The following is a 21,143-nucleotide window of genomic DNA, read 5'->3' as shown; positions in this document are numbered from 1 at the left end:
CCCGGGTCTCACAAAAAGCCTTTCTGGCTCTCCCATTTCTTCTTCATAGGATAAAGGCTTCGGTCTCCTAGATCTTCCCAGAGTTCCAAAGGGCAGATGCAAAAAGCTATTAGTTAGGGAAATAAGGAATTCAGAAACAAAGGAGAAACGATCAAGAGACTAGAGTGCAGTGGTTTAGACTCCCAGCTCCCAATGCAGGGGGCCTGGGTTCAACCCCTGGTAAGGGAATTAGATCTCGCGGGCTGCAACTAAAGCTTCCACATGCCACACCTACAAATCTCGCAAGCTGCAATGGAGATCGAAGATCCTGTGTGTAGTAACTAAGACCTGGCACAGCCAAATAAATAAATATTTAAAAAAGAAAAATTAGCTGTCGTGTAGCTAAAGCAGGATCCAAGTTCCTCCTCAAGGGATATCTAAAACAATGCCTTTGTGCTCTTCTGTGGGAACTAAGGCCCCCACCAGGGGGAGGATGGAATCTTCAGGCTGGACCCAAGATTCCTGGAACACCTCCCTGTTACCTCACCACCAGTCAATCAGAAAAAAGTCACACACCTTGCAGCCCTCACCCCAAATTTTTCCTATTAAAAACTTCTCCCCCAAAACCATCGGGGAGTTTGGGATTTTTGAGCATGAGCACCTTGCTTGGCCCTGCAGTAAAACTTTCTCTCTTCTAAACTCCAGTGTTTCTGTACTTTGCATTGGTTTAGCCTCACCATGCATCGGGCACATGAACTTGTGTCCAATTACAGTACCAGACACGGGCAAGGCATTTTACATCTGTTACCTCCTTTAATACTAGATAAGGCCCCGTGAGAGAGACGTGTGTCAGTCACTCAGTCATGTCCAACTCTTTGCGACCCCATGGACTGTAGCCCACCAGGCTCCTCTGTCCATGGAATTCTCCAGGCAAGAATACTGGAGAGGGTGGCCATTCCCTTCTCCAGGGGATCTTCCCAAACCAGGGATCAAACCAGAGTCTCTCACATTGCAGGCAGACCCAAAGACAAATGGGGATCCAGGATTTGAACCAGGTGCCTCCTCTTCCCCTTTCTGAGTATCAGGATGGGGTACCTCATGGGCTAGAGAGACTGCCCAGGCCTTGGAGCTTGGGAGGCTCCCTGGGGGCAGTCCTATTTGAACCAGCCCAGGAAGGTGGAATGAGAGGAGGGGCATCCTAGGAACCCAGCTGAGGGCCAACCTTGGCATTACCTGGGCTGACTTGGGTCTAGGCGGAGAGAAGGGCTGTGAGCAAAGATGGGGTGTCTGGGAAAGCCAACACTTTGAGGGGAGCTCAGATAAACCAGTGTGGCTCAAAGGGTAGTGTGTGGAGCAGAGGGGAAGGCTATCAGGAAATGAGTAGGGGCCTCAAAACGCAAGTCTAGCAGAGGGCTTTATCCTGAGGACGGAGGTGATCTGTGAGGCGGGGTTAGGGGGAGCTCTCAAGGGAAATGACAGGGTTAGGGTCGGGGCAGAGTAGGAAGCCTGGGCTGGGGTGGAGGAGAAACAGAGTCAATGAGAAAAAAGGCTGACCAGGCCTTGCACAGCTTAAGCGAAGGGTCAAGAGCAAAGGCGCCGTGGGGCCAGGAGGCTGGGTCATCTCAGGAGATGTCCTACTCCCCGCTGGGGCCCAGGGACCTGGCTCTGGGCAGTGTCAGATGTCCAGAGGAGGCACTCGCTCAGGCCTAATCTCATCAAGAGGAAAAAGGCCTTCTTGGCTCTCTCAGACTCAATCTGCATTTCCTGTGGGCCTGCAGGGAGGCATCTGTGTGGACCAGAAGGACCGTAGAGCTGGAGGAGGGGTGACAAAGGCAGAGGCGGGAGGGTACTGAGGCAGAGCGGACCCGGGGACAGCACCGTGTCTACATGCTGGCTGCAGGGCTCCACAGCCTCTGCTGCTGTTGAACCCAGGCAGCTGAGGACTGGCTGATGAGGGAATCGTCCCCAGGCAGCATCTTTCTGCTTTCCGGCCTGGGCTGTGCCCGTGTGAAAGTGAAGGTGTTAGTAATTCACTCGTGTCTGACTCTGCAACCCCATGAACTGTAGTCCCGCCAGGTTCCTCTGTCCATGGAATTCTCCTGGCAAGAATACTGGGGTGGGTTGCCATTCCCTTCTCCAGGGGATCTTCCCTCCCTAGGGATCAAACCTGGGTCTCCTGCACTGCAGGCAGATGCGTTACCGCTGAACCACACCAGGGAAGACCTGGCTGTGCCCATGGAGAGAACCGAAGGGCTTCCTCTGCCCTGCCACCCTCCCCTCCCACTCCCACCAAGATCCTCAGTCCCCTCAGCACAGGGGCAAACTAGGCTGCTGGCCTCTGCTACCAGACCCAAGTCAATGTGCCCAATGCACAGTGAGGCCAGACATACTGAGAAGTCAGAATTTGGAGCAGAGAAAGGTTTCTTACAGGGGCAAGCAAGGAGAATGGGTGGTCCTTGCTCAAAAGACCCAAACTCCCTAGTGGTGTTTGGGGAAGAGTTTTTATAGGCAACATTTAGGGTGAGGGCTTCAGGGTGTGTGACTTTCTTCTGATTGGTTGGTAGTGAGGCAGTTGAGTGGTGTTCCGGGAATCTTGTGCTCAGCCTAAAAGTTGGTTCATCCAGGTGGGGGGCCTTAGTTTCTGTAGGAGAGCTCAAAGATATATTGTTACGTATATCCCTTAAGGATGAACCAGAACTCTGCTTTATCACTGTGCTATTGTTTGACTGCCTCTCCTTTCTTTCTGCATTCCCTCACCTCCAAGATTAATAAGTGTTTGAATCTGCCCTTTGGAGCTAAGGGGAAGTCTAGGAGGCTGCGGGCTTTTGTACCCTAGAGAGCGCCGCCAGAGACATGCACGAATATATGCCTTTCGTCTCCAGGTTCTTCTGGATCCACAGGGGTTGTTAGTTTTTCATGTGGCTCATCAATGTGATGATTACTGAGGGTCAGAGTTCTGCACCTAGCAGGCTTCTTTGCCCTTTCTGGTTTGGGATTTTTACTCACATCCCCAAAATGCTGGGCCCTCAGCACGTCCCTGTCATGTACTAAATCACATTTTGTTGTTCAGTCGCTCAGTCGTGTCCGACTCTTTGTGACTCCATGGTCTGCAGCATGCCAGGCTTCCCTGTCCTTCACCATCTCCTGGAGTTTGCCCAAGTTCATGTCCCTTGAGTCAGTGATGCCATCCCACCATCTCATCCTCTGTCATCACCTTCTCCTCCTGCTTTTGATCTTTCCCAGCATCAGAGTCTTTTCCAACGAGTCAGTTCTTCGCATCAGGTGAATAGTCTCAATTTGCACATCTGCCAGCCAAGATAAATTCCAGTAAAATAATTCTGGGAGGTTGGTAGGACTGGCGTCTCCTCTCTCCTTTTGACCTTTCCCGAATTCTTCCACTTGGTAGTAGTTTGTTAGTTCCACGTTCCTTACCAGGACCTCCTGTTTAAGACAACTCATGCAAGTGGTTACTATGGAACCTAGCCAGTGTGGGCGGTTTCAGTCAATGGTTCCCCTAACATTCACAGCAAACATTTGTTGGGAACAATGTACACTGGCATTGGTCCATGTACTCTATGGATTATTTCTTCTAATTGTCAGGGCAGCCCCATAGGAGAGTGTCGACCCAGGACTAAACTCCTGGGTTCTGGATTCCAGCTCATCCGTTTACTTGCTGCATGATTTGGGGCACATTACTTAACCTACCAGTTTTCTCATCTGTAATAATGTAGTGATAATAATGTTGCTCTGGGACTCCTGCCAGAGCCCAAGAGTGGGCTCTTGTCTAACACTCAAAAATGAATTGTCCAAGGAAACACATGTGCTGAGAAAGCAGAAGACTTTATTGGAAAGGGGCACCTAGGGGGAGAGCAGTGGGATGAGGGAACCCAGGAGAACTGCTCTGCCACATGGATGGCAGTCTCAGGGTTTATGGTAATGGTTACTTTCTGGGTTGTCTCCAGGCAGTCATCTTCCTTGTGCCCATATTTGGTCTGACTCAAGGTCCTTCCTAGTGTCACGTGCATCTCTCAGCCAAGATGGAAACCAAATGTTCAAAGGTTTCTGGGAGGTTGGTAAGATGTATTAGGGACTTGCGTCTGTGCCCTCCTTTTGGCCCTTCCTGATTTCTTCAGTCTGGAGATAACATGTTCCTTATTGGGCCCTCCTGTTGTGAGATAACTATTGCAAGCGGTCAATATTGTGCCTGGCCAGGGAGAGCAGCTTCAGTCAATAGTTCCCTAATAGCTATACTTACCTGGTGAGGATCAAGTTAGTACCTGGAACATACTTCACATACAGTAAGCAATGTGTTAGCTGTTATTTGTTATCATGCTTGATTTTACTGGTGAGAAATAGACATGTTAAGTAACTGGTCCCAGGTCACAAAGGCACAGTGGGCGTGTTCTGTAGTTATATTGTTCAGTTGGGTACCTGGTAGCCATGTGTGACTGCTGAGCAATTGAAATGTTGCTGGTGCAACTGAGGAGCCAATTTTATATTTTAATTCATTTTAATTGATTTTAACTTTAATTTAGAAGCCATGTGTGGTTAGAGACTCCCATGTTGGACAGAGCTGGTGCCTGGGTCCCCTAATGGATGATCTAAGTGAGTCTGATGTGCATTCAAAATTGCAAACCACTGCTCTGTGCTTTAGCATCCTGTTAAGATTGTGGCATCTCATCCTTTCCTGCTCTCAGCCACATCCCTGAGAAGTACACATAGGTGGAGAACAGTGACTGAACTGCCCCCTTACCCCAGCACTCAGCCCTTGGATTGGCACAGAATAAGCACTAAGTCAGTAGTGGATAAACCTGCTGATTGAATTAAATTATTCCCTGATGCTCAGTGGTAAAGAACCTGCCTGCCGATGTAGGCGACTCAGGTTCCATCCCTGAGTCAGAAAGATCCCCTGGAGAAGAAAATGGCAACCCATTCCAGTATTCTTGCCTGGGAAATCCCATGGACAGAGGAGCTACAGTCTATGGGGTGGCAAAGAGTGGGAACACAACTGAGTATACAGCATGTACCCATATTCACCTCTCTTTACAGACCTTGGGACTTCCCTGGTGGCTCAGATGGTAAAGCATCTGCCTATAATGTGGGAGACCAGGGTTCGGTCCCTGGGTTGAAAAGATTTCCTGGAGAAGGTAATGGCAACCCACTCCAGTATTCTTGCCTGGAAAATCCCATGGATGGAGGAGCCTGGTGGACTGCATACAGTCCATGGGATTGCAAAGAGTCGGACACGACTGAGCAACTTCACTTTCACTTTACAGACCTTGGCTTTTTCTGCTTAGAGATGTTGTGTTCTTTGATTCAGTATGATGGGCTCTCTAAGAAGTCGTTCTGGAGCCTTCCATCTCATAGGCAAGTTGTCAGAGTCAAGGCTACTCATGATTTATGGTAGAATTTTTGCATGTGAATAGGATAAAAGTTTTCTGGAGGCCTCTACAGTAGGTGGCAAGGTGACCAACTTTTCCCTGTTTGTCCAAAAGTTTCCTGATGTTAGCACTGAGAGTCCTGCATCCCAGGAATACCGACCCCACACCCCAACCTGGACAAACCGGAACAATTGGTGTTGCTGCTTCTGTGGGGGGCAACAAGGACTCTCCTTGCTTCGAAAGAGGGAAGAAAACTAAGCCTGTGGGGTGAGACCCTGAGGTCCCAGTTCCCTGGATTCTGCCCCATCCCCACCCCCCTCCCCCATCACTTCAGACCCTGTCACTGGCCTGTTGGAGGCAAAAATAAAGACACCTAGTGCCAAGAAGTGACAGCTAAGCCAGGGCCTGACTTCAGAAGTAGCTGAGACCTGTAGTTTCTTCTTTCTGCCTGGTAATAAAGGAGGGCGCCATGGTTAGGCAGAGATCTGTCTTGACAGCAAGCGGGGGGCCTCGACCTCAACTGGGCCTTGGCTTCCTGAACCAGATATCTCACCGGGTCCTGGGGGTGAGGGTGGGGGATCTGAGAGGGTGAATTAGAAAGGAATTAGAGAGTGAATTAGAAACTTCCTGTCAAGTTTAGGGTCAAAGCCAGGATCAAAATAAACTCTGTGATGGAAAGCTGAAACCATTTACCTCAGACTAGGACTTGAACCCATGTGCTGGGATTCCAACCCAGCCAAAACTCAATATATGGGACTTGAACCCAGTCAAAACCCATGGTCTTCCAACTGCGATCACAGGCCTGGTTTCAGAGCCAAATGAAGCTCAGGTTCTTGATGTCTCATCTCAGAAAGAATTCAGTGAGAGACAAACTGGTAGGTGAGAAGTGGCTTTTATTCAGAGAGAAACACGCTCCACAGAGTGTGGGCCGTTGCAGAGGGTGAGTGCAGCCTCGAGATATGGTGTGGTTAGCTTTTATGGGCTGAGTAATTTCATAGGTTGATGAGTGGGAGGATTATTCCAACTATTTTGGGGAAAGGGTGTGGATTTCCGGGGTTGGGCCACTGCCCACTTTTTGGTCTTTGACGATTGACCTTGGAACTGTCATGGCACCTCTGGGTGTGTCAGCTAGCTCTGATGTGTTAGTGAGAGTATCCTGAGGATCAAGGTCTAGTCAGGTTTACTTGTCTTGGACAAGTTTGGTTCTATCTAATCAGTTTATGTTGTGCCCTTGGGCTGTGACATAATTTCAAAGGTTGTGCCCTGCCCTCTTCCTTCCTGTTCCATAACTGTCAACCCAGGATTCGAGTCAAGATCTGGGACCTATCCATAATTAGTGTTAATTCTTGGTATTGTGTTAATTCTTGGTCTTTGTAGGTCACCTTCAAATACAGTTATGATCATCTTTTTTCACTTTGTGAAGCTAAGAAACTTTTGATTCTAATCTTCTATTAACTGTGGCTGAAGTTAAGTGCGGTGATTCATACCCTCCCAGGAGGTGTGTCTGGAGGCAGCTTGATGACAAGGTTGGGTTTTAAGGGAAAGAATAAAATGTAATTCCAAATATTAGATGTGGAACACAGGCTTACTAAGGGGACAATAGTAGCCTGGAACTGGTGGATAACCCTCCCCACCCCTGACATTCAAAGACCAAATCAGGTAATTTCATTCTCTCCCTGAAGCCAGGATCAGCACCATTAATGAATAATCTGTTATGCTGCTTTGTACCACACCCAGTTTGGATTCGGTTTCAGCCACCCTGCAGCTAACCCTTGTCCCTGCAATGATGCAGGGCTGGGCTGGGAGGACAGGCCCTTGGGGCCAGGCAGGACAATCTCTGGGTCTCTGTGCCCTATCTATGTCTCCATCTCTCTCAAAAGTCCCAGGGGGGCAGGAGTTGGGAAGAGGGGCTTCTAGACCAGGTAGTGGCTTCTGCTTACCCGCTCCGCTGCTCCTACTCCTGTGATCTTGCTCAAGTCGGTCCCTCGGCACCGAATGAGGACAACAGGCCTCAGGAGGGTTGTAGGGGCATCGAGCTAGTCCACTGTCAGGCAGTAGGAAAGAAACCCAGTGGAGACTCCCGGGTGGTCCAATGGTTAGGACTCCATGCTCCCAATACGGGGGAGGGTGTGGGTTCAATCCCTGGCCAGGGAACTAAGATCCTGCATGCTGCGTGGCCAGCCAAAAAATAAAAAGTTTGTTGTTTTTTTAAAAAAAAAAAACCCTCAATAGGATGTTAGGTGATGACTAATCTTTTTGCAGGGCAGGGAATTCTCAGCCCAAAGAGCCTAATCCTGTGGCATCTGGCCCGCTAAGCACCTTTGGGATAGCAGCAGCAGAAGGAGCCACCCTCTGCTTTGTGCCCCAGGGAGCTGGCCTGCTCCACCTGAGAAGGCCTGCCATGGCTTTGATGTGGACCCAGCTGGATGGGACCAGGCAGGACGGGACAAGTGACATGGGGTAGACCTGGCCCAGATCTGTGCTCTGGCCCAGCCTGTGGGCAAGGCCTCACAGTGCTAAGGGCCCACTATAGTACTCATTTCCAGGCAAGTACCTGCTTGTGGGGAACGTAAAACTCCTGCTTTCTGAGTTGCTGAGTCCTGAAACTCACTCGTGAACTGATAAATACATGCACGCAGGAGCAGTGCATGTTGTTCGGTCCTAAGGCATATCCAACTCTTTGTGTTAGTCAGGAGTGGTAAGCGATAGTGAAAGTGAAAGTCGCTCAGTCGTGTCCAACTCTTTTCGGCCCCATGGACTATACATCGTGGAATTCTCCAGGCCAGAATACTGGAGTGGGTAGCTTTTCCCTTCTCCAGAGGATCTTCCCAACCCAGGGATCAAACCCAGGTCTCCTGCATTGCAGGTGGATTCTTTCCCAGCTGAGACACCAGGGAAGCCCAAGAGCCACCAGGGGTAGGGTCTGCTGGGTGACAAATACCTCTGCTGTTTCTCAGTGGTTCACTACACAAATTTAATTCTCTGTCACGCTGTGTGTCCAACATGAGTCAGTTGGCAAGAGGTACTGTGTTCACAGAGTGCCTGGGGGACTCAGGATGAGGGAATCTGCACCATCTGGAACCTGTGGGCTGCTCATCCCTCCAGTCGAGGACAAGAGTTCTGGAGGGTCACAGGCAGGTGACACATCATGTCTGCCCACGATGCACTGGCTAGGACTAATGTGTTCAGTCGCGTCCGACTCTTTGCCGCCCCAAGGACTATAGCCCACCAGGCTCCTCTGGCCATGGAATTTCCCAGGCAGAATACTGTAGTGGGTTGCCATTCCCTTCTCCAGGAGATCTTCCTGATCCAAGGATCGAACCGGAGTTTCTTGCCTCTCCTGCGCTGGCAGATGGATTCTTTACCACTGAGCCACCTGGGAAGCCCAGGCTAGGACTAACTGTAGGGCGGCTGGGATGTAAGGGGAGTGATGGAGTGTCTGGAGCATCAAGGCCACAAACAGATGCCCCTCCCTCCCCTGCTGCTGCTATTGCTGTTAAGTCACTTCAGTCGTGTCCAACTCTGTGCGACCTCATAGACGGCAGCCCACCAGACTCCGCCGTCCCTGGGATTCTCCAGGCAAGAATGCTGGAGTGGGTACTGCTGCTCAAGACAAGGGTGTGGGCCAGGAGCTGAGCCTGCTGACTTGCTAACCCCAGCCCAGGCCCCAGGCAACTCCTCAGTTGCCACTAATTACCTGCAGGTTGCCAAAGTGGTGGCTTCAGGGCACTGGAGCAGTGGCTGCGTGGTGCTAGAGCAACTTTAAGGTGATACCGCAGGTTCCAGGGCAAAAGAGAAACCCCAGCAAGAAGGTAGGAGGGGCAAAATAGCATTTAGAATCAAACCCCATACCCGCCAGAGACGCTAAAAGGGCTCAAACAAACCTTGTGTGCACCAGGACTCAGAGACCCCACAGAGACTGAGACACAGCTGTGTTTTAGTGTCTCCTACAGAGGTACGGGTCAGCAGTGGACTGCTGCAGGGGCAGGGGCTCTGGGTGCAATAGACCTGCGTATGGTGTAAGCCCTCTAGGAGGAGGTCACAATTAACCCCACCAAGGAGCCCCCAGAACTTACACAGGACTGGGAAAAAAGACTCTTGGAGGACACAAACAAACCTTGTACGCACCAGGACCCAGGAGAAAAGAGCAGTGACCCCAAAAGAGACTGACCCAGACTTGCCCATGAGTGTCCAGGAGTCCCTGGTGGAGGTGTGGCCTGCTGCAGGGTTGGGGGCACTTCGAGCAGCAGTGCCTGCATGGGACCTTTTGAAGGAGGTCACCGTTATCTTCATTCAGTTCAGTTCAGTTCAGTCGCTCAGTCGTGTCTGACTCTTTGCAACCCCATAAATCCCAGCACACCAGGCCTCCCTGTCCATCACCAACTCCCGGAGTTCATTCAGACTCATATCCATCGAGTCAGTGATGCCATCCAGCCATCTCATCCTCTGTCGTCCCCTTCTCCTCCTGCCCACAATCCCTCCCAGCCTCAGAGTCTTTTCCAATGAGTCAACTCTTCACATGAGGTGGCCAAAGTACTGGAGTTTCAGCTTTAGCATCATTCCTTCCAAAGAAATCCCAGGGCTGATGTCCTTCAGAATGGACTGGTTGGATCTCCTTGCAGTCCAAGGGACTCTCAAGAGTCTTCTCCAACACCACAGTTCAAAGGCATCAATTCTTCGGTGCTCAGCCTTCTTCACAGTCCAAATCTCACATCCACACATGACCACAGGAAAAACCATAGCCTTGACTAAATGGACCTTTGTTGACAAAGTAATGTCTCTGCTTTTGAATATGCTATCTAGGTTGGTCATAACTTTCCTTCCAAGGAGTAAGCGTCTTTTAATTTCATGGCTACAGTCACCATCTGCAGTGATTTTGGAGCCCAAAAAAATAAAGTCTGACACTGTTTCCACTGTTTCTCCATCTATTTCCCATGAATTGATGGGACGGGATGCCATGACCTTCGTTTTCTGAATGTTGAGCTTTAAGCCAACTTTTTCACTCTCCACTTTCACTTTCATCAAGAGGCTTTTTAGTTCCTCTTCACTTTCTGCCATAAGGGTGGTGTCATCTGCATATCTGAGGTTATTGATATTTCTCCCGCCAATCTTGATTCCAGCTTGTGCTTCTTCCAGTCCAGCGTTTCTCATGATGTACTCTGCACATAAGTTAAATAAGCAGGGTGACAATATATAGCCGTGACGTACTCCTTTTCCTATTTGGAACCAGGCTGTTGTTCCATGTCCAGTTCTAACTGTTGCTTCCTAACCTGCATACAGATTTCTCAAGAGGCAGGTGAGGTGGTCTGGTATTCCCATCTCTTTCAGAATTTTCCACAGTTTATTGTGATCCACACAGTCAAAGGCTTTGGCATAGTCAATAAAGCAGAAATAGATGTTTTTCTAGAACTCTCTTGCTTTTTCCATGATCCAGCGGATGTTGGCAATTTGATCTCTGGTTCCTCTGCCTTTTCTAAAACCAGCTTGAACATCAGGAAGTTCACGGTTCACGTATTGCTGAAGCCTGGCTTGGAGAATTTTGAGCATTACTTTACTAGCATGTGAGATGAGTGCAATTGTGCGGTAGTTTGAGCATTCTTTAGCATTGCCTTTCTTTGGGATTGGAATGAAAACTGACCTTTTCTAGGCCTGTGGCCATTGCTGAGTTTTCCAAATTTGCTGGCATATTGAGTGCAGCACTTTCACAGCATCATCTTTCAGGATTGGAAATAGCTCAACTGGAATTCCATCACCTCCACTAGCTTTGTTCGTAGTGATGCTTCCTAAGGCCCACTTGACTTCGCATTCCAGGATGTCTGGCTCTAGGTGAGCGATCACACCATCGTGATTATCTGGGTCATGAAGATCTTTTTTGCATAGTTCTTCTGTGTATTCTTGCCACCTCTTCTTAATATCTTCTGCTTCTGTTAGGTCCATACCATTTCTGTCCTTTATTGAGCCCATTTTTGCATGAAATATCCCCTTGGTATCTTTGATTTTCTTGAAGAGATCTCTAGTCTTTCCCATTCTATTGTTTTCCTCTATCTTTGCATTGATCACTGAGGAAGGCTTTCTTATCTCTCCTTGCTATTCTTTGGAACTCTGCATTCAAATGGATATATCTTTTCTTTTCTCCTTTGCTTTTCGCTTCTCTTCACAGCTATTAGTAAGGCCTCCTCAGACAACCATTTTGCTTTTTTGCATTTCTTTGTCTTGGAGATGGTCTTGATCCCTGCCTCTTGTACAATGTCACGAAACTCTGTCCATAGTTCTTCAGGCACTGTATCAAATCTAATCCCTTGAATCTATTGATGCTTTTGAACTGTGGTGTTGGAGAAGACTCTTGAGAGTCCCTTGGACTGCAAGGAGATCCAACCAGTCCATTCTAAAGGAGATCAGTCCTGAATATTCATTGGAAGGACTGATGCTGAAGCTGAAACTCCAATACTTTGGCCACCTGATGCAAAGAACGGACTCATTGGAAGAGACCCTGATGCTGGGAAAAACTGAAGGTGGGAGGAGAAGGGGATGACAGAGGATGAAATGGTTGGATGGCATCACCAACTTGATGGACATGAGTTTGAGCAAGCTCCGGGAGTTGGTGATGGGCAGGGAAGCCTGGCGTGCTGCAGTCCGTGGGGTCGCAAAGAGTCGGACACGACTAAGGGACTGAACTGAACTGAAGGGAGACCATTATCTTTGCTCCTCTTTCCTAAGACAATCTATAGGACTTATTTCTCTCAGGACCTGGTATAGAGAAGAGCCATGTGGCTCCTTAGCAAATGGTGGCATTTGTCTTACAGGCACTGAGTACATAAATCCCTTTTTGATTCTGTTGCTCGTGTCGAATTGACAGCTAGGAAGCTCAGACACAAATCCCCCAGGCCCACCTCCTCTGTGTACAGGATCGGGCAACCCACATTCATAGCTTTGCTCCCTCTACATTCCTAGTGATCTCTTTTTTCCTGCATTATCCCTCTGTCCCTATTTCCTCACCAAGGCTTTTTCTTTTTATTTCCTTCTATCTGTGTTCTCTCTATTTCTGTAAGGCTTCTCGCATCCTTTCTGGGATCAAATGGGCATTAATTAAGCAGCCCCTGCATTCTGTGCTGCTTCCCGTAGCTCTGGCAAATGCCACCAGGGTTTTGGGCAAAGCTCCCAAAAGGAGGGTTGAAATGTCTGAGCTTCACAGGACAGACCTGCTGCCATGAGGCTGATGGGCTACCTGGTGCTGTATAAGGGGCTTGGCTCATGTGTCAGGCCCCTGATCACTGTGACCTCCTGAGGTCAACTGCCTAATTTTGTGCCTTTGGACTGAGCACACAGAAGAGCCTCAGGGCAGACCACCCAGGCTGGGTCAGCGCCAGCCCTGTCTTTACCTCTCAGTCAAACATGCCTTTTCCTGAGAAGTGCCTGGGAGCATGGGGTGGGCAAAGCACTGTGCCAGGCATTCTTGGGGCAGCCCCAGGCCTTCCGTTGAGGAACCTGCAAGCTGGTAGAGGAGCCCTGACACCACACTCCAATTCAGAGCAGGGAGGAGAGACAGAAGAATGAGATCTCTGCTACTCGGTTTGGCTTTGGTGGAGGCCACCTGGGAGCTGGGGTAGAGGAGAGCCGAGTACAGACAAACAGGGCCTGGGAAGAGCAAGCCAAGCAGAGGGAAAGACAAGGGTGAAGGCCCAGAGGACTGAAAATGCAGTAGGTACCAGGGAGACTGGGTGGTGTTCTTTATCTGGAAGGTGCCGTTTAGAAGATGAGCAAGAAAAAGGGAATCTTGGAATATGAGGTGGGACCCAAGCTGAGTTTGGCCTTGATCCTATAAAGCAGCAGTGAATGAGGAGCATCAAAGGGAGCTCTGAGGTAGGGGCCTAGGTTGGAGGAATACAGCCAGGCTTGCTGTACAGAACAGTCCTTCTGGCTGCGTGGGGAGAGAGGGTGGGAGGGCCCAGTGGGTCAGCAAGACCGAGAGGAAGGGGTTTGAACTGAGCAGCAGCAGGGGCAAGAGGAGGCCACATGGCACCGTAGATTTGGCCACTAATGAGCCCTGGGTCCTCTTAAGGCCATTCATGATATAGCCCTGCTTACCCCTCCAGCTTCCGTTCTCCTCATTCACGTCATCCAGTTTACATGGATACGTGTGTGTTTATTTTTCTTTTTAGCATCTTGCTAATCTTACGTATATAGCATATATAGTTCTCCAGACATTCCATTTTGGCCTCTGTTTCAGGGCCTTTGCCCAGGCTGTTCCATCTGCCTAGGACACCTTTTCCCCAGCTTACCCTGGTCTAGCTTACATGGCCAATTCCTACTCATCCTTCAAATCACAGCTCACGTGTCACTTCCTCTGAGGGCAGCAAGTCCTCCCTGACTGCCCTGTACAAACCTCCATTATTACCTATGATACACTGGGTCCCCGTGGCCAGCAAGTCCTCCCTGACTGCCATGTACAAACCTCCATTATTACCTATGATACACTGGGTCCCCGTGGCTCAGACTCCCCTAATGGCTCACTCATGGGACTCTTGTCTCCTGTAAGGCTGGGCTCAGGCTTGCTCTCTCCAAACCCCCAGTGTCCGGCACAGGGCCTAGTCGCACTGTGGTGCTCAGTCCATATTGAGTGAACAAATAGAAGACTGGATGAGGAGTGAGGGAAGGCCAAGATGCCTGGATGATAATAGTGCTAGTAATTATTACTATTGAGCAAGGGATCTTAGTGTATCATCTCATTTAATCTCATGATGCATCTGAGACAGATACTTTCTTTATCCCCATTTTATAAATAAGCAAACCAAGACTTCAGAAATTGTTATTTGCCCACCCAACTGGTAAGCGCAGAACTGGAATTGGAACCTCGGGCAGGCTGGCTCCAGAGGATGCAGTGTTAACGCACTTAGCTGGGCTGGGCTCAGTAGGGAGGCTGGGCTGTCTGGTAAGGTGTTGGATAAGGAAAGGAGTGGGGTGAGTTCTCTCCAGTTTTTCTGCTTTTTTGTGTTTGCACTCGAAGGAATGAAAGCAAACAGGTCAGTAGTACTTGTACACCATCTCACCAGGCCCTTCCAAATAGCCACAATTCTAGCCTTTTCACCTGGGCACCTTTCCTAGCACGCCACTGTCCTCATAGAACTGACCACTGTTCTGCTCACACCCTCACCTTGAGAGGAGGTGAGACTCCGTATGTCCTATTCTCAGTTGGTGAACCTCATGTCTCTTCTGTCCCACTTGTCTCTCACAGATGTCATGGCACCCCCAGTACCGGAGCTCCAAGTTCCGCCACGTCTTTGGCAAACCAGCCAGCAAGGAGAACTGCTACGACTCTGTGCCCATCACCCACAGCGTCCAAGACAATCATTTCTGCGCTGTGAACCCCCACTTCATTGCAGTCGTGACTGAGTGTACTGGTGGGGGTGCCTTCCTCGTCATCCCCTTGCACCAGGTAAGGACGCCTGCTAGGCCCAGACCCAAACAGCTCTCTGGAGGCAGCACAGGACAGAGGGAAAGTAGAAAGAGCCTCAGTTTGGATTCCATACAAGGGTTCAAGTCCTAGCCCTGCTGTGTGACCATGAATAAGTCATTTCACCCCTTTCAGTCTTGGTTTCTTCATTGGAAAAGTATTCCTCTCCTGGGATTTCAGCTTCTTGCAATTGTTTAGGACTCCTATGAGGAGTCTTACATTTAGGACTCCACTGCAAATTCATTCCTGAATAACATTAAATGCATTGCCGGGCTCACGAGACATTGGGGAAGTCTCCAAAGCCAGCTCCTCTCTCCAAGAGAGAACAGGACCTTGAGGCAGAATCTAAGTAGGAGAGCTAAGCAGCAAGTGAACAGGAAGAACAGGCTTGTCTTGTGGCAATCGTTGACAGCAAAAGTTGGGACATATGCAATTGCTGATATTTAACAGACTTTGATTCCCAAAATGGCAGTTTCATATAGATTAATTTTAACAGCAGATCTTTTCAAGATCCTGAGTCTCTGCCTTGAGGCAGCATCTCTGAAGGGACTTGGAGGGCTGGTTTTCGGCGGAAGCAGAAAGTTTCTCCAGAGAAAAGTATCTCAGTGTCAACAGGACTCCCACAGATTAAGATTAGGGAAGTTCATAAGCTGAGAGCTACCAAGCATGTAAGTAAGCATGAGTAAGCATCAGCTGAAAAAACAAACAACAGACTTAGAGCCCTAAAGGACTTTAGAAGTTAAAACCACACATAAAACGGATTCATAGATCACGTTTTCTGATCCCAATGCAGTTGAGTTAGAAATAAATAACAAAAGAGAAATTTTAAACTCTCATTCATTTAGAAGTTTAATAACACCTTTCTAGGGACTTCCCTGGTGGTCCATTGGTTAAGACTCCATGTTTCCACTTCAGGGGGCACAGGTTCAATCACTGGCCAGGGAACTAAGATTCCACAAGCCGATCAGCCTAGCCAAAAAAAAATAATAATAATAAATAAAAACACCTTTCTAAACAACTTCTAGATCAAAGAAGAAATCAAAATGGAAATTTAAGAATACTTGGACATGAATGAAAATGAAATATATCAGTAAAATTATGGGGATGCAGGGAAGTGGTGTTTCAAGGGAAATTTGCAGTACTAATGCTTATATTGGGCTTCCCAGGCAGTTCAGTGGTAAAGAATCTGCCTGCCAATGCAAGAGTCACAGGAGACGTGGGTTTGATCCCTGAGTTGGGAAGTTCCCCAGGAGGAGGAAATGGCAATCCACTCCAGTATTCTTGCCTGGAGAATCCCACGAACAGAGGAGCCTGGCGGGCTTCAGTCCTTGGGGTTGCAAAGAGTCAGACACGACTGAAGTAACTGAGCAAGCACACACACAGAATTCAGTACCCATTCATGATCAAAATAAAAATTCTTTGCAAACTAGGAAAAGGGATCTTCACTAACATAGGAAACAGAATTTTTTTTTAATTTATGTATTTTCTGCTGTGCTCAGTTGCCGTGCATGGGCTTGTCTCTAGTCACGGTGCTCGGACTTCTCATTGCAGTGGCTTCTCTTGTTGCAGAGCACGGGCTCTAAGGCTCACAGGCTCAATGGTTGTGCTGCATTTGGCTTAGTTGCTCTGCAGCATGTGGGATCTTCCCAGATCAGGGATTGAACCTGTATCTCCTGCTCTGGCAGGTGGATTCTTTACCACTGAGCCACTAGGGAAGTAGCACCACAGCCTCTCCTGTCCCACCCCACCTGGCTCTTGTCTTCTAGGAAACAGAATTTTTTAAACCTTTTGTTTTGAAAGACTCTCAACCCTACAGAAAAGTTGCAAAAATAGTTGAATAAATGATTATCCTTCACCAAGATTCACTGGTTGTTAAGATTCTGCCAAATTTACTTTTTGTCTTTTTTTTAATATCGTTCTCTCTGTATGTGTGTATAAAAAAGTTTTATTTCTGGTCAAGTCTAACCCAGGATCATGCATTATATTTAGTTGTCAGTTTACTCATTAGACTAGTCTACTTCATTTCATAATATTGACATTTCAAAGCTGTAAAGCCCAGCTGTTTTGAAGGATGTTGCTAAAATTGAATTTGACCTATTGTTTTCTTGTGATTAGATTCATGTCATACATTTTTGGCAAGAATATTATATAAGTGATGTTGTATCCTCAGTTCATTATGTCATATGACCCATGGTCAGGGAACTAACACCCCCCCCAAAAAAAAGAATATAAAAGGTGCTGGCCTGCATAGTAAGACTAGAAAAATAAGTTAAAGGTATAAGGATTGAAAAGGAAGAGATAAAACCATATTGTTTACTGATGTGATTGTCTACATAGAAAACCAGAAGAACATAGAGTCAAATTACTAGGAAAAATAATCAGCGTTTGGAAGGTGTCTGGATGAAAAATCAGAATCCAAGTCAGAATTGCATTTTTACATAACAAGAGTGCTTAGAAAAATGTAAATATTTCCAGTAGAATGAGAAGAGTAGATACCCAGGAATTAATAAGCAACACTGAATAGGAGAAAATTACAGAGCATCATTGACAGGCTAATAATGATGACCTAAGTAAATGGAAATGTATGCCATGTTCATGAATAGTCACTTTTCCCCCCTCCTCCAAATGTCCAGAGCATTCTCCTTTTTATTATATGTTCCATAGCACATTGCTTTCTTAGGATACCATGCTCTGAGTGCTTTGAATCAGAGTCACTTGTGTTCTTCTGGTAGTACTTCTTACTGTACTTGCAATGTGGGAGGAGTTGGGGAGAACCAGTACTTGGCTTACCCATATATCACCCAGTGGGCACACACAGTTGATACTTATAAACTTTCATTGATTGAACAAATCTGTTCTCTGTTTCTATACATTTGCTTTTTAAGAATATCATACAGACGGAACCATACACTATGTAGCCTTTCGGGCTTAACTTTTTTCATTCAGTGAATTCTCTGGAGATCCATCCAGGTTGTTGTATGTATCAATTGCTTATTCTTTTTTATTGCCAAGTAGTATTCTGTAGTTGCGAAGAGTTGGACATGACTGAGCGACTTCACTTTCACTTTTCACTTTCATGCATTGGAGAAGGAAATGGCAACCCACTCCAGTGTTCTTGCCTGGAGAATCCCAGGAACGGGGGAGCCTAGTGGGCTGCCGTCTATGGGGTTGCACAGAGTTGGACACGACTGAAGCGACTTAGCAGCAGCAGTATTCTGTGGTGTGGTTGCACAGTTTGTTGAACCCTTGGCTGTTGAAGGCCATCTGGACTGTTTCCAGTTTGGAGCTGTTAGGAATGAAACTGCTATAAACATTTGTGTACAGGTTTCTGTGTGCACATAAGTAAATTCCATTTTTCTGGGATAAATGCCTAGGAGTGCAATCTCTGGATCATAAAGTAGTTACATGTTCCATTTTATAGGAAACTGCCAAGCTATTTTCACAAATAGTTTTATAGCATAAGTAAAGTATTACATGGAACATAACTTCTAAAAAGTCCTTTGCTGTTTATCTGAAATTCAAATTTTACCAGGTATCCTCTTTTTATTTGTTAAGTCTGGCGTCTCTACTCCCAGGTGATGCCAATGCTGCTGTTTTTCAGCAGCTAGGCTCTATTCTAGTTCTTTATTTTTTTATCATTACAAAAAGAATTTTCAAACACAAAGGTAGGTAAAAACAATATCGTAAACTCTTCACACCCAGATTCAAGAATTTTGAAGACTTTGTCATGCTTGCTTCATCCATCCCTTTTTTTTTTCCTGAAATATTTTAAAGCAAAGCCCAGACTGTCATTTTACCCCCACAGAGTTCAGTTTGCAATTCTATAAAATAATAACATTTTCTGTTATTGACATAACAGGATGTGACATAACAAATGTGGTTTTTCTGACATAACCACAATGCCAGGATCACAGCAATTTCCTATTATGTGAAAAAGCCCCTGATTGCCTCATAAATGCCTCTTTGCTCCTGGTTTGTTTGAATCAGCATCAAGAAGGTCCACACATTGCATCTGGTTGACATTTTCTTAAGTAACCACATCCAGTGTGACGGAGCAGGAGGGAGAGGCTGAGAGAGGAAAAGGACCCTTGCTGGTCCCATGGTGCCGTGCTTACCTGGGCAGACAGGCCTGCAGGCCCTTTTCCATGTGGTCAGCAGGACCAGAGCTTACACTGCACCTTTATTAGCCTGTTTTATGGGACGTATTGCCCCATTATATGGATAAGGATGCCGAGGCTCAGGGAGCTGACTGTCTGAAGGACCCTGAGCAGGAACGGTGTGGACCCAGACCTGGACATGGTCTTGGGGCCCCACTCTCATTCAGCCGACCTGCACGCCTGAGTTTTGGCTCTGGTTTACATCGGTTCCTTGTCAGTTACCAGGGTTTAAGTCCCATCCAGGCACAGAGAACGTCAGTAAAGGAAGAAAGGAAGGGACAAGCTAGCGAACTCCTTATTTTAGCACAGGTTCGGAAGATTCCTGGCTTTACCACCATGTATGGGATTTATTCTCAGAAGGGCCAGGCTGCCCCATGTGGTGTCAGGTGTCCCGAAGGGAGTGACTCCACAGTCCCTTTCTTCCACCCTGTGACCCAGGGTGAACCCATTGCAGGGTGGCGCTGGCAGCCTAGGCAACCAAGGGCTGCGCTCAGGGAACAAAGGCTCAGTGGGGAGGTCTGGGGACACGCCCGCCCTGAGCCTGGGGGACATGCCAGGTTGGGCTTTGGACCCTGGCACCAGGCCTATGGCAGACCCACCTGATCAGATGGGAGGTGGACTTTGCTATGAGGTGTGGAGGTCGGGAAGAATGCCAGTAAGAACAGGCAGAGCTCTGGGGTCAAGCCCTGCAGCACCGCTGGGAGTAGACCAGGCCAGAGGAGGGCATGGGCTTGGGGGGCCAAAGGGACGCATGGTGAACAGGTGCCTGGGAGCAGGGGGAGGGGAGCACTTCACTGCTGTGCTCTTGAAGGCCAGCCAGACCCTGCTTAAGCCTGTGTCATGTCATGTCACTCCTAGGACCCACCCCCTCTCCCATTGCCTGCACACAAAGTCCTGCCTTTCTCACCAGAACTCTTGATCCACATCCCAGCTGACACTGTAAGCCTCAGAGCCCTCCACAGCATACACCTGTTCCCTCCATACTCAGGTTCCCCTTCTAGAAATGTAGAGATGCAGGGTGTGTGCTAGACTGTTTTACTGTTTTTCTTTGGGGGAGAAAGTCTCTTCCAGTTCTAAGAGTCTCTTCAGCCTGGAACAGAGCTGGCCTGGGACCAGGGAGGTGGTGTGGGGTGGAGGTGTCCTTTGGGGTCCAAAGGACAGAGCTGGAACCAGAAGTGGAGAGTAAGGGGAGTGGGGAGGGCCACAGGGAGGCTATACTAAGTTCTGAGTAAGAAGTGTTTGCTCACAGTTTGTAACAAGGTCTGAAAGTGAAATAAGCCACCTAGAAGGGACATGGGCTCCCCACCTCTGGAGGTGACCAAGCTAGGTTATCAGATAGCCTCCACTGTTCACCACTTCCAGCCCTGGGTGTGGGCTTCTACAGTGGACCCTCCCCAGGCTCATCTGTGCATGTGAGAGGAGGACTGATGAATGATGCATTCCCTAAATCTTCTGGGAACATGATTTGCATTTTAGCAGCACGTGTATTCACAAGATTAGGGAACACTCCTGTCATCTTTTCCCTGCTCAGCTGTTTCCTCTGGGCAGCGCTCTAAGTCTCACCGACTCTAGTTAGGACACATCTCATCTGTCCACTTGTCCATCTCTCCATGTGCATCTCTCTCTATGCAAGGTGACCTGTCCCCTCTTGTCTGGACTTCTCTGCCTTCCTACCCATTAGTCTACCTTTCCTCCTGTTTGCTTTACAATCTCTCTGCTTGAAACCTATCTGTGTATGGCCCAGCCTTTCTGACTTGCAGTGCTTCCCCTTCATCCTAGTTTGGTCAAAGTCTTTAAGCCCCAATTCAAAGGCATCCTCCTCCAAGAAGCCTTCTTTGATTGACCCCCCAGGGCATTTCTTCTGCCTATGAGCCCTGAGTACAACTATATCTTGCCTCCTCCACAAGTTGGCGGCTCCTGGAGGGCACAGATCATGAGTAATTCATCTTCTGCCGCCACTTGCATGGGACATAAGATCTGGCACATAGTAGGTCCTCACTGAAAGGCCTGCATGATGTGATGATAACTATGGTGTGAGGATAGCAAGAGACAGACCATGAGTGAGAGAAAGCATTCCCAGTTCTCACGGCTCTGCCGTGGTTGGAGTGGCTCTGATTATCAACCCTTGCTATCCCCAGCTTCTGCGTTCTCAATGGGGATTCTTGCACTGCTTCC

The 21,143-nt window shown here is 48.1% G+C and overlaps 1 protein-coding gene across 7 annotated transcripts in view; it reads left to right on the top strand.

Annotated features, from left to right (window-relative positions):
• Positions 1–21,143, top strand: part of CORO2A (coronin 2A) — a 65,393-nt gene that overhangs the window by 25,324 nt on the left and 18,926 nt on the right. For 4 of the 7 annotated variants that reach the window (XM_024995963.2, XM_059889260.1, NM_001038220.1 and 1 more), the window contains 1 exon segment: positions 14,593–14,793. In XM_024995963.2, the coding sequence (XP_024851731.2) occupies positions 14,593–14,793 (201 nt within the window). 7 annotated transcript variants of the gene reach the window in all.

Source organism: Bos taurus, chromosome 8 (genome assembly GCF_002263795.3).
Source record: "Bos taurus isolate L1 Dominette 01449 registration number 42190680 breed Hereford chromosome 8, ARS-UCD2.0, whole genome shotgun sequence".
In the NCBI taxonomy this organism is placed as follows: Eukaryota; Metazoa; Chordata; class Mammalia; order Artiodactyla; family Bovidae; genus Bos; species Bos taurus.
Note: the sequence above shows the minus strand (reverse complement) of the source record. Positions and strands in the feature narration are given on the sequence as shown.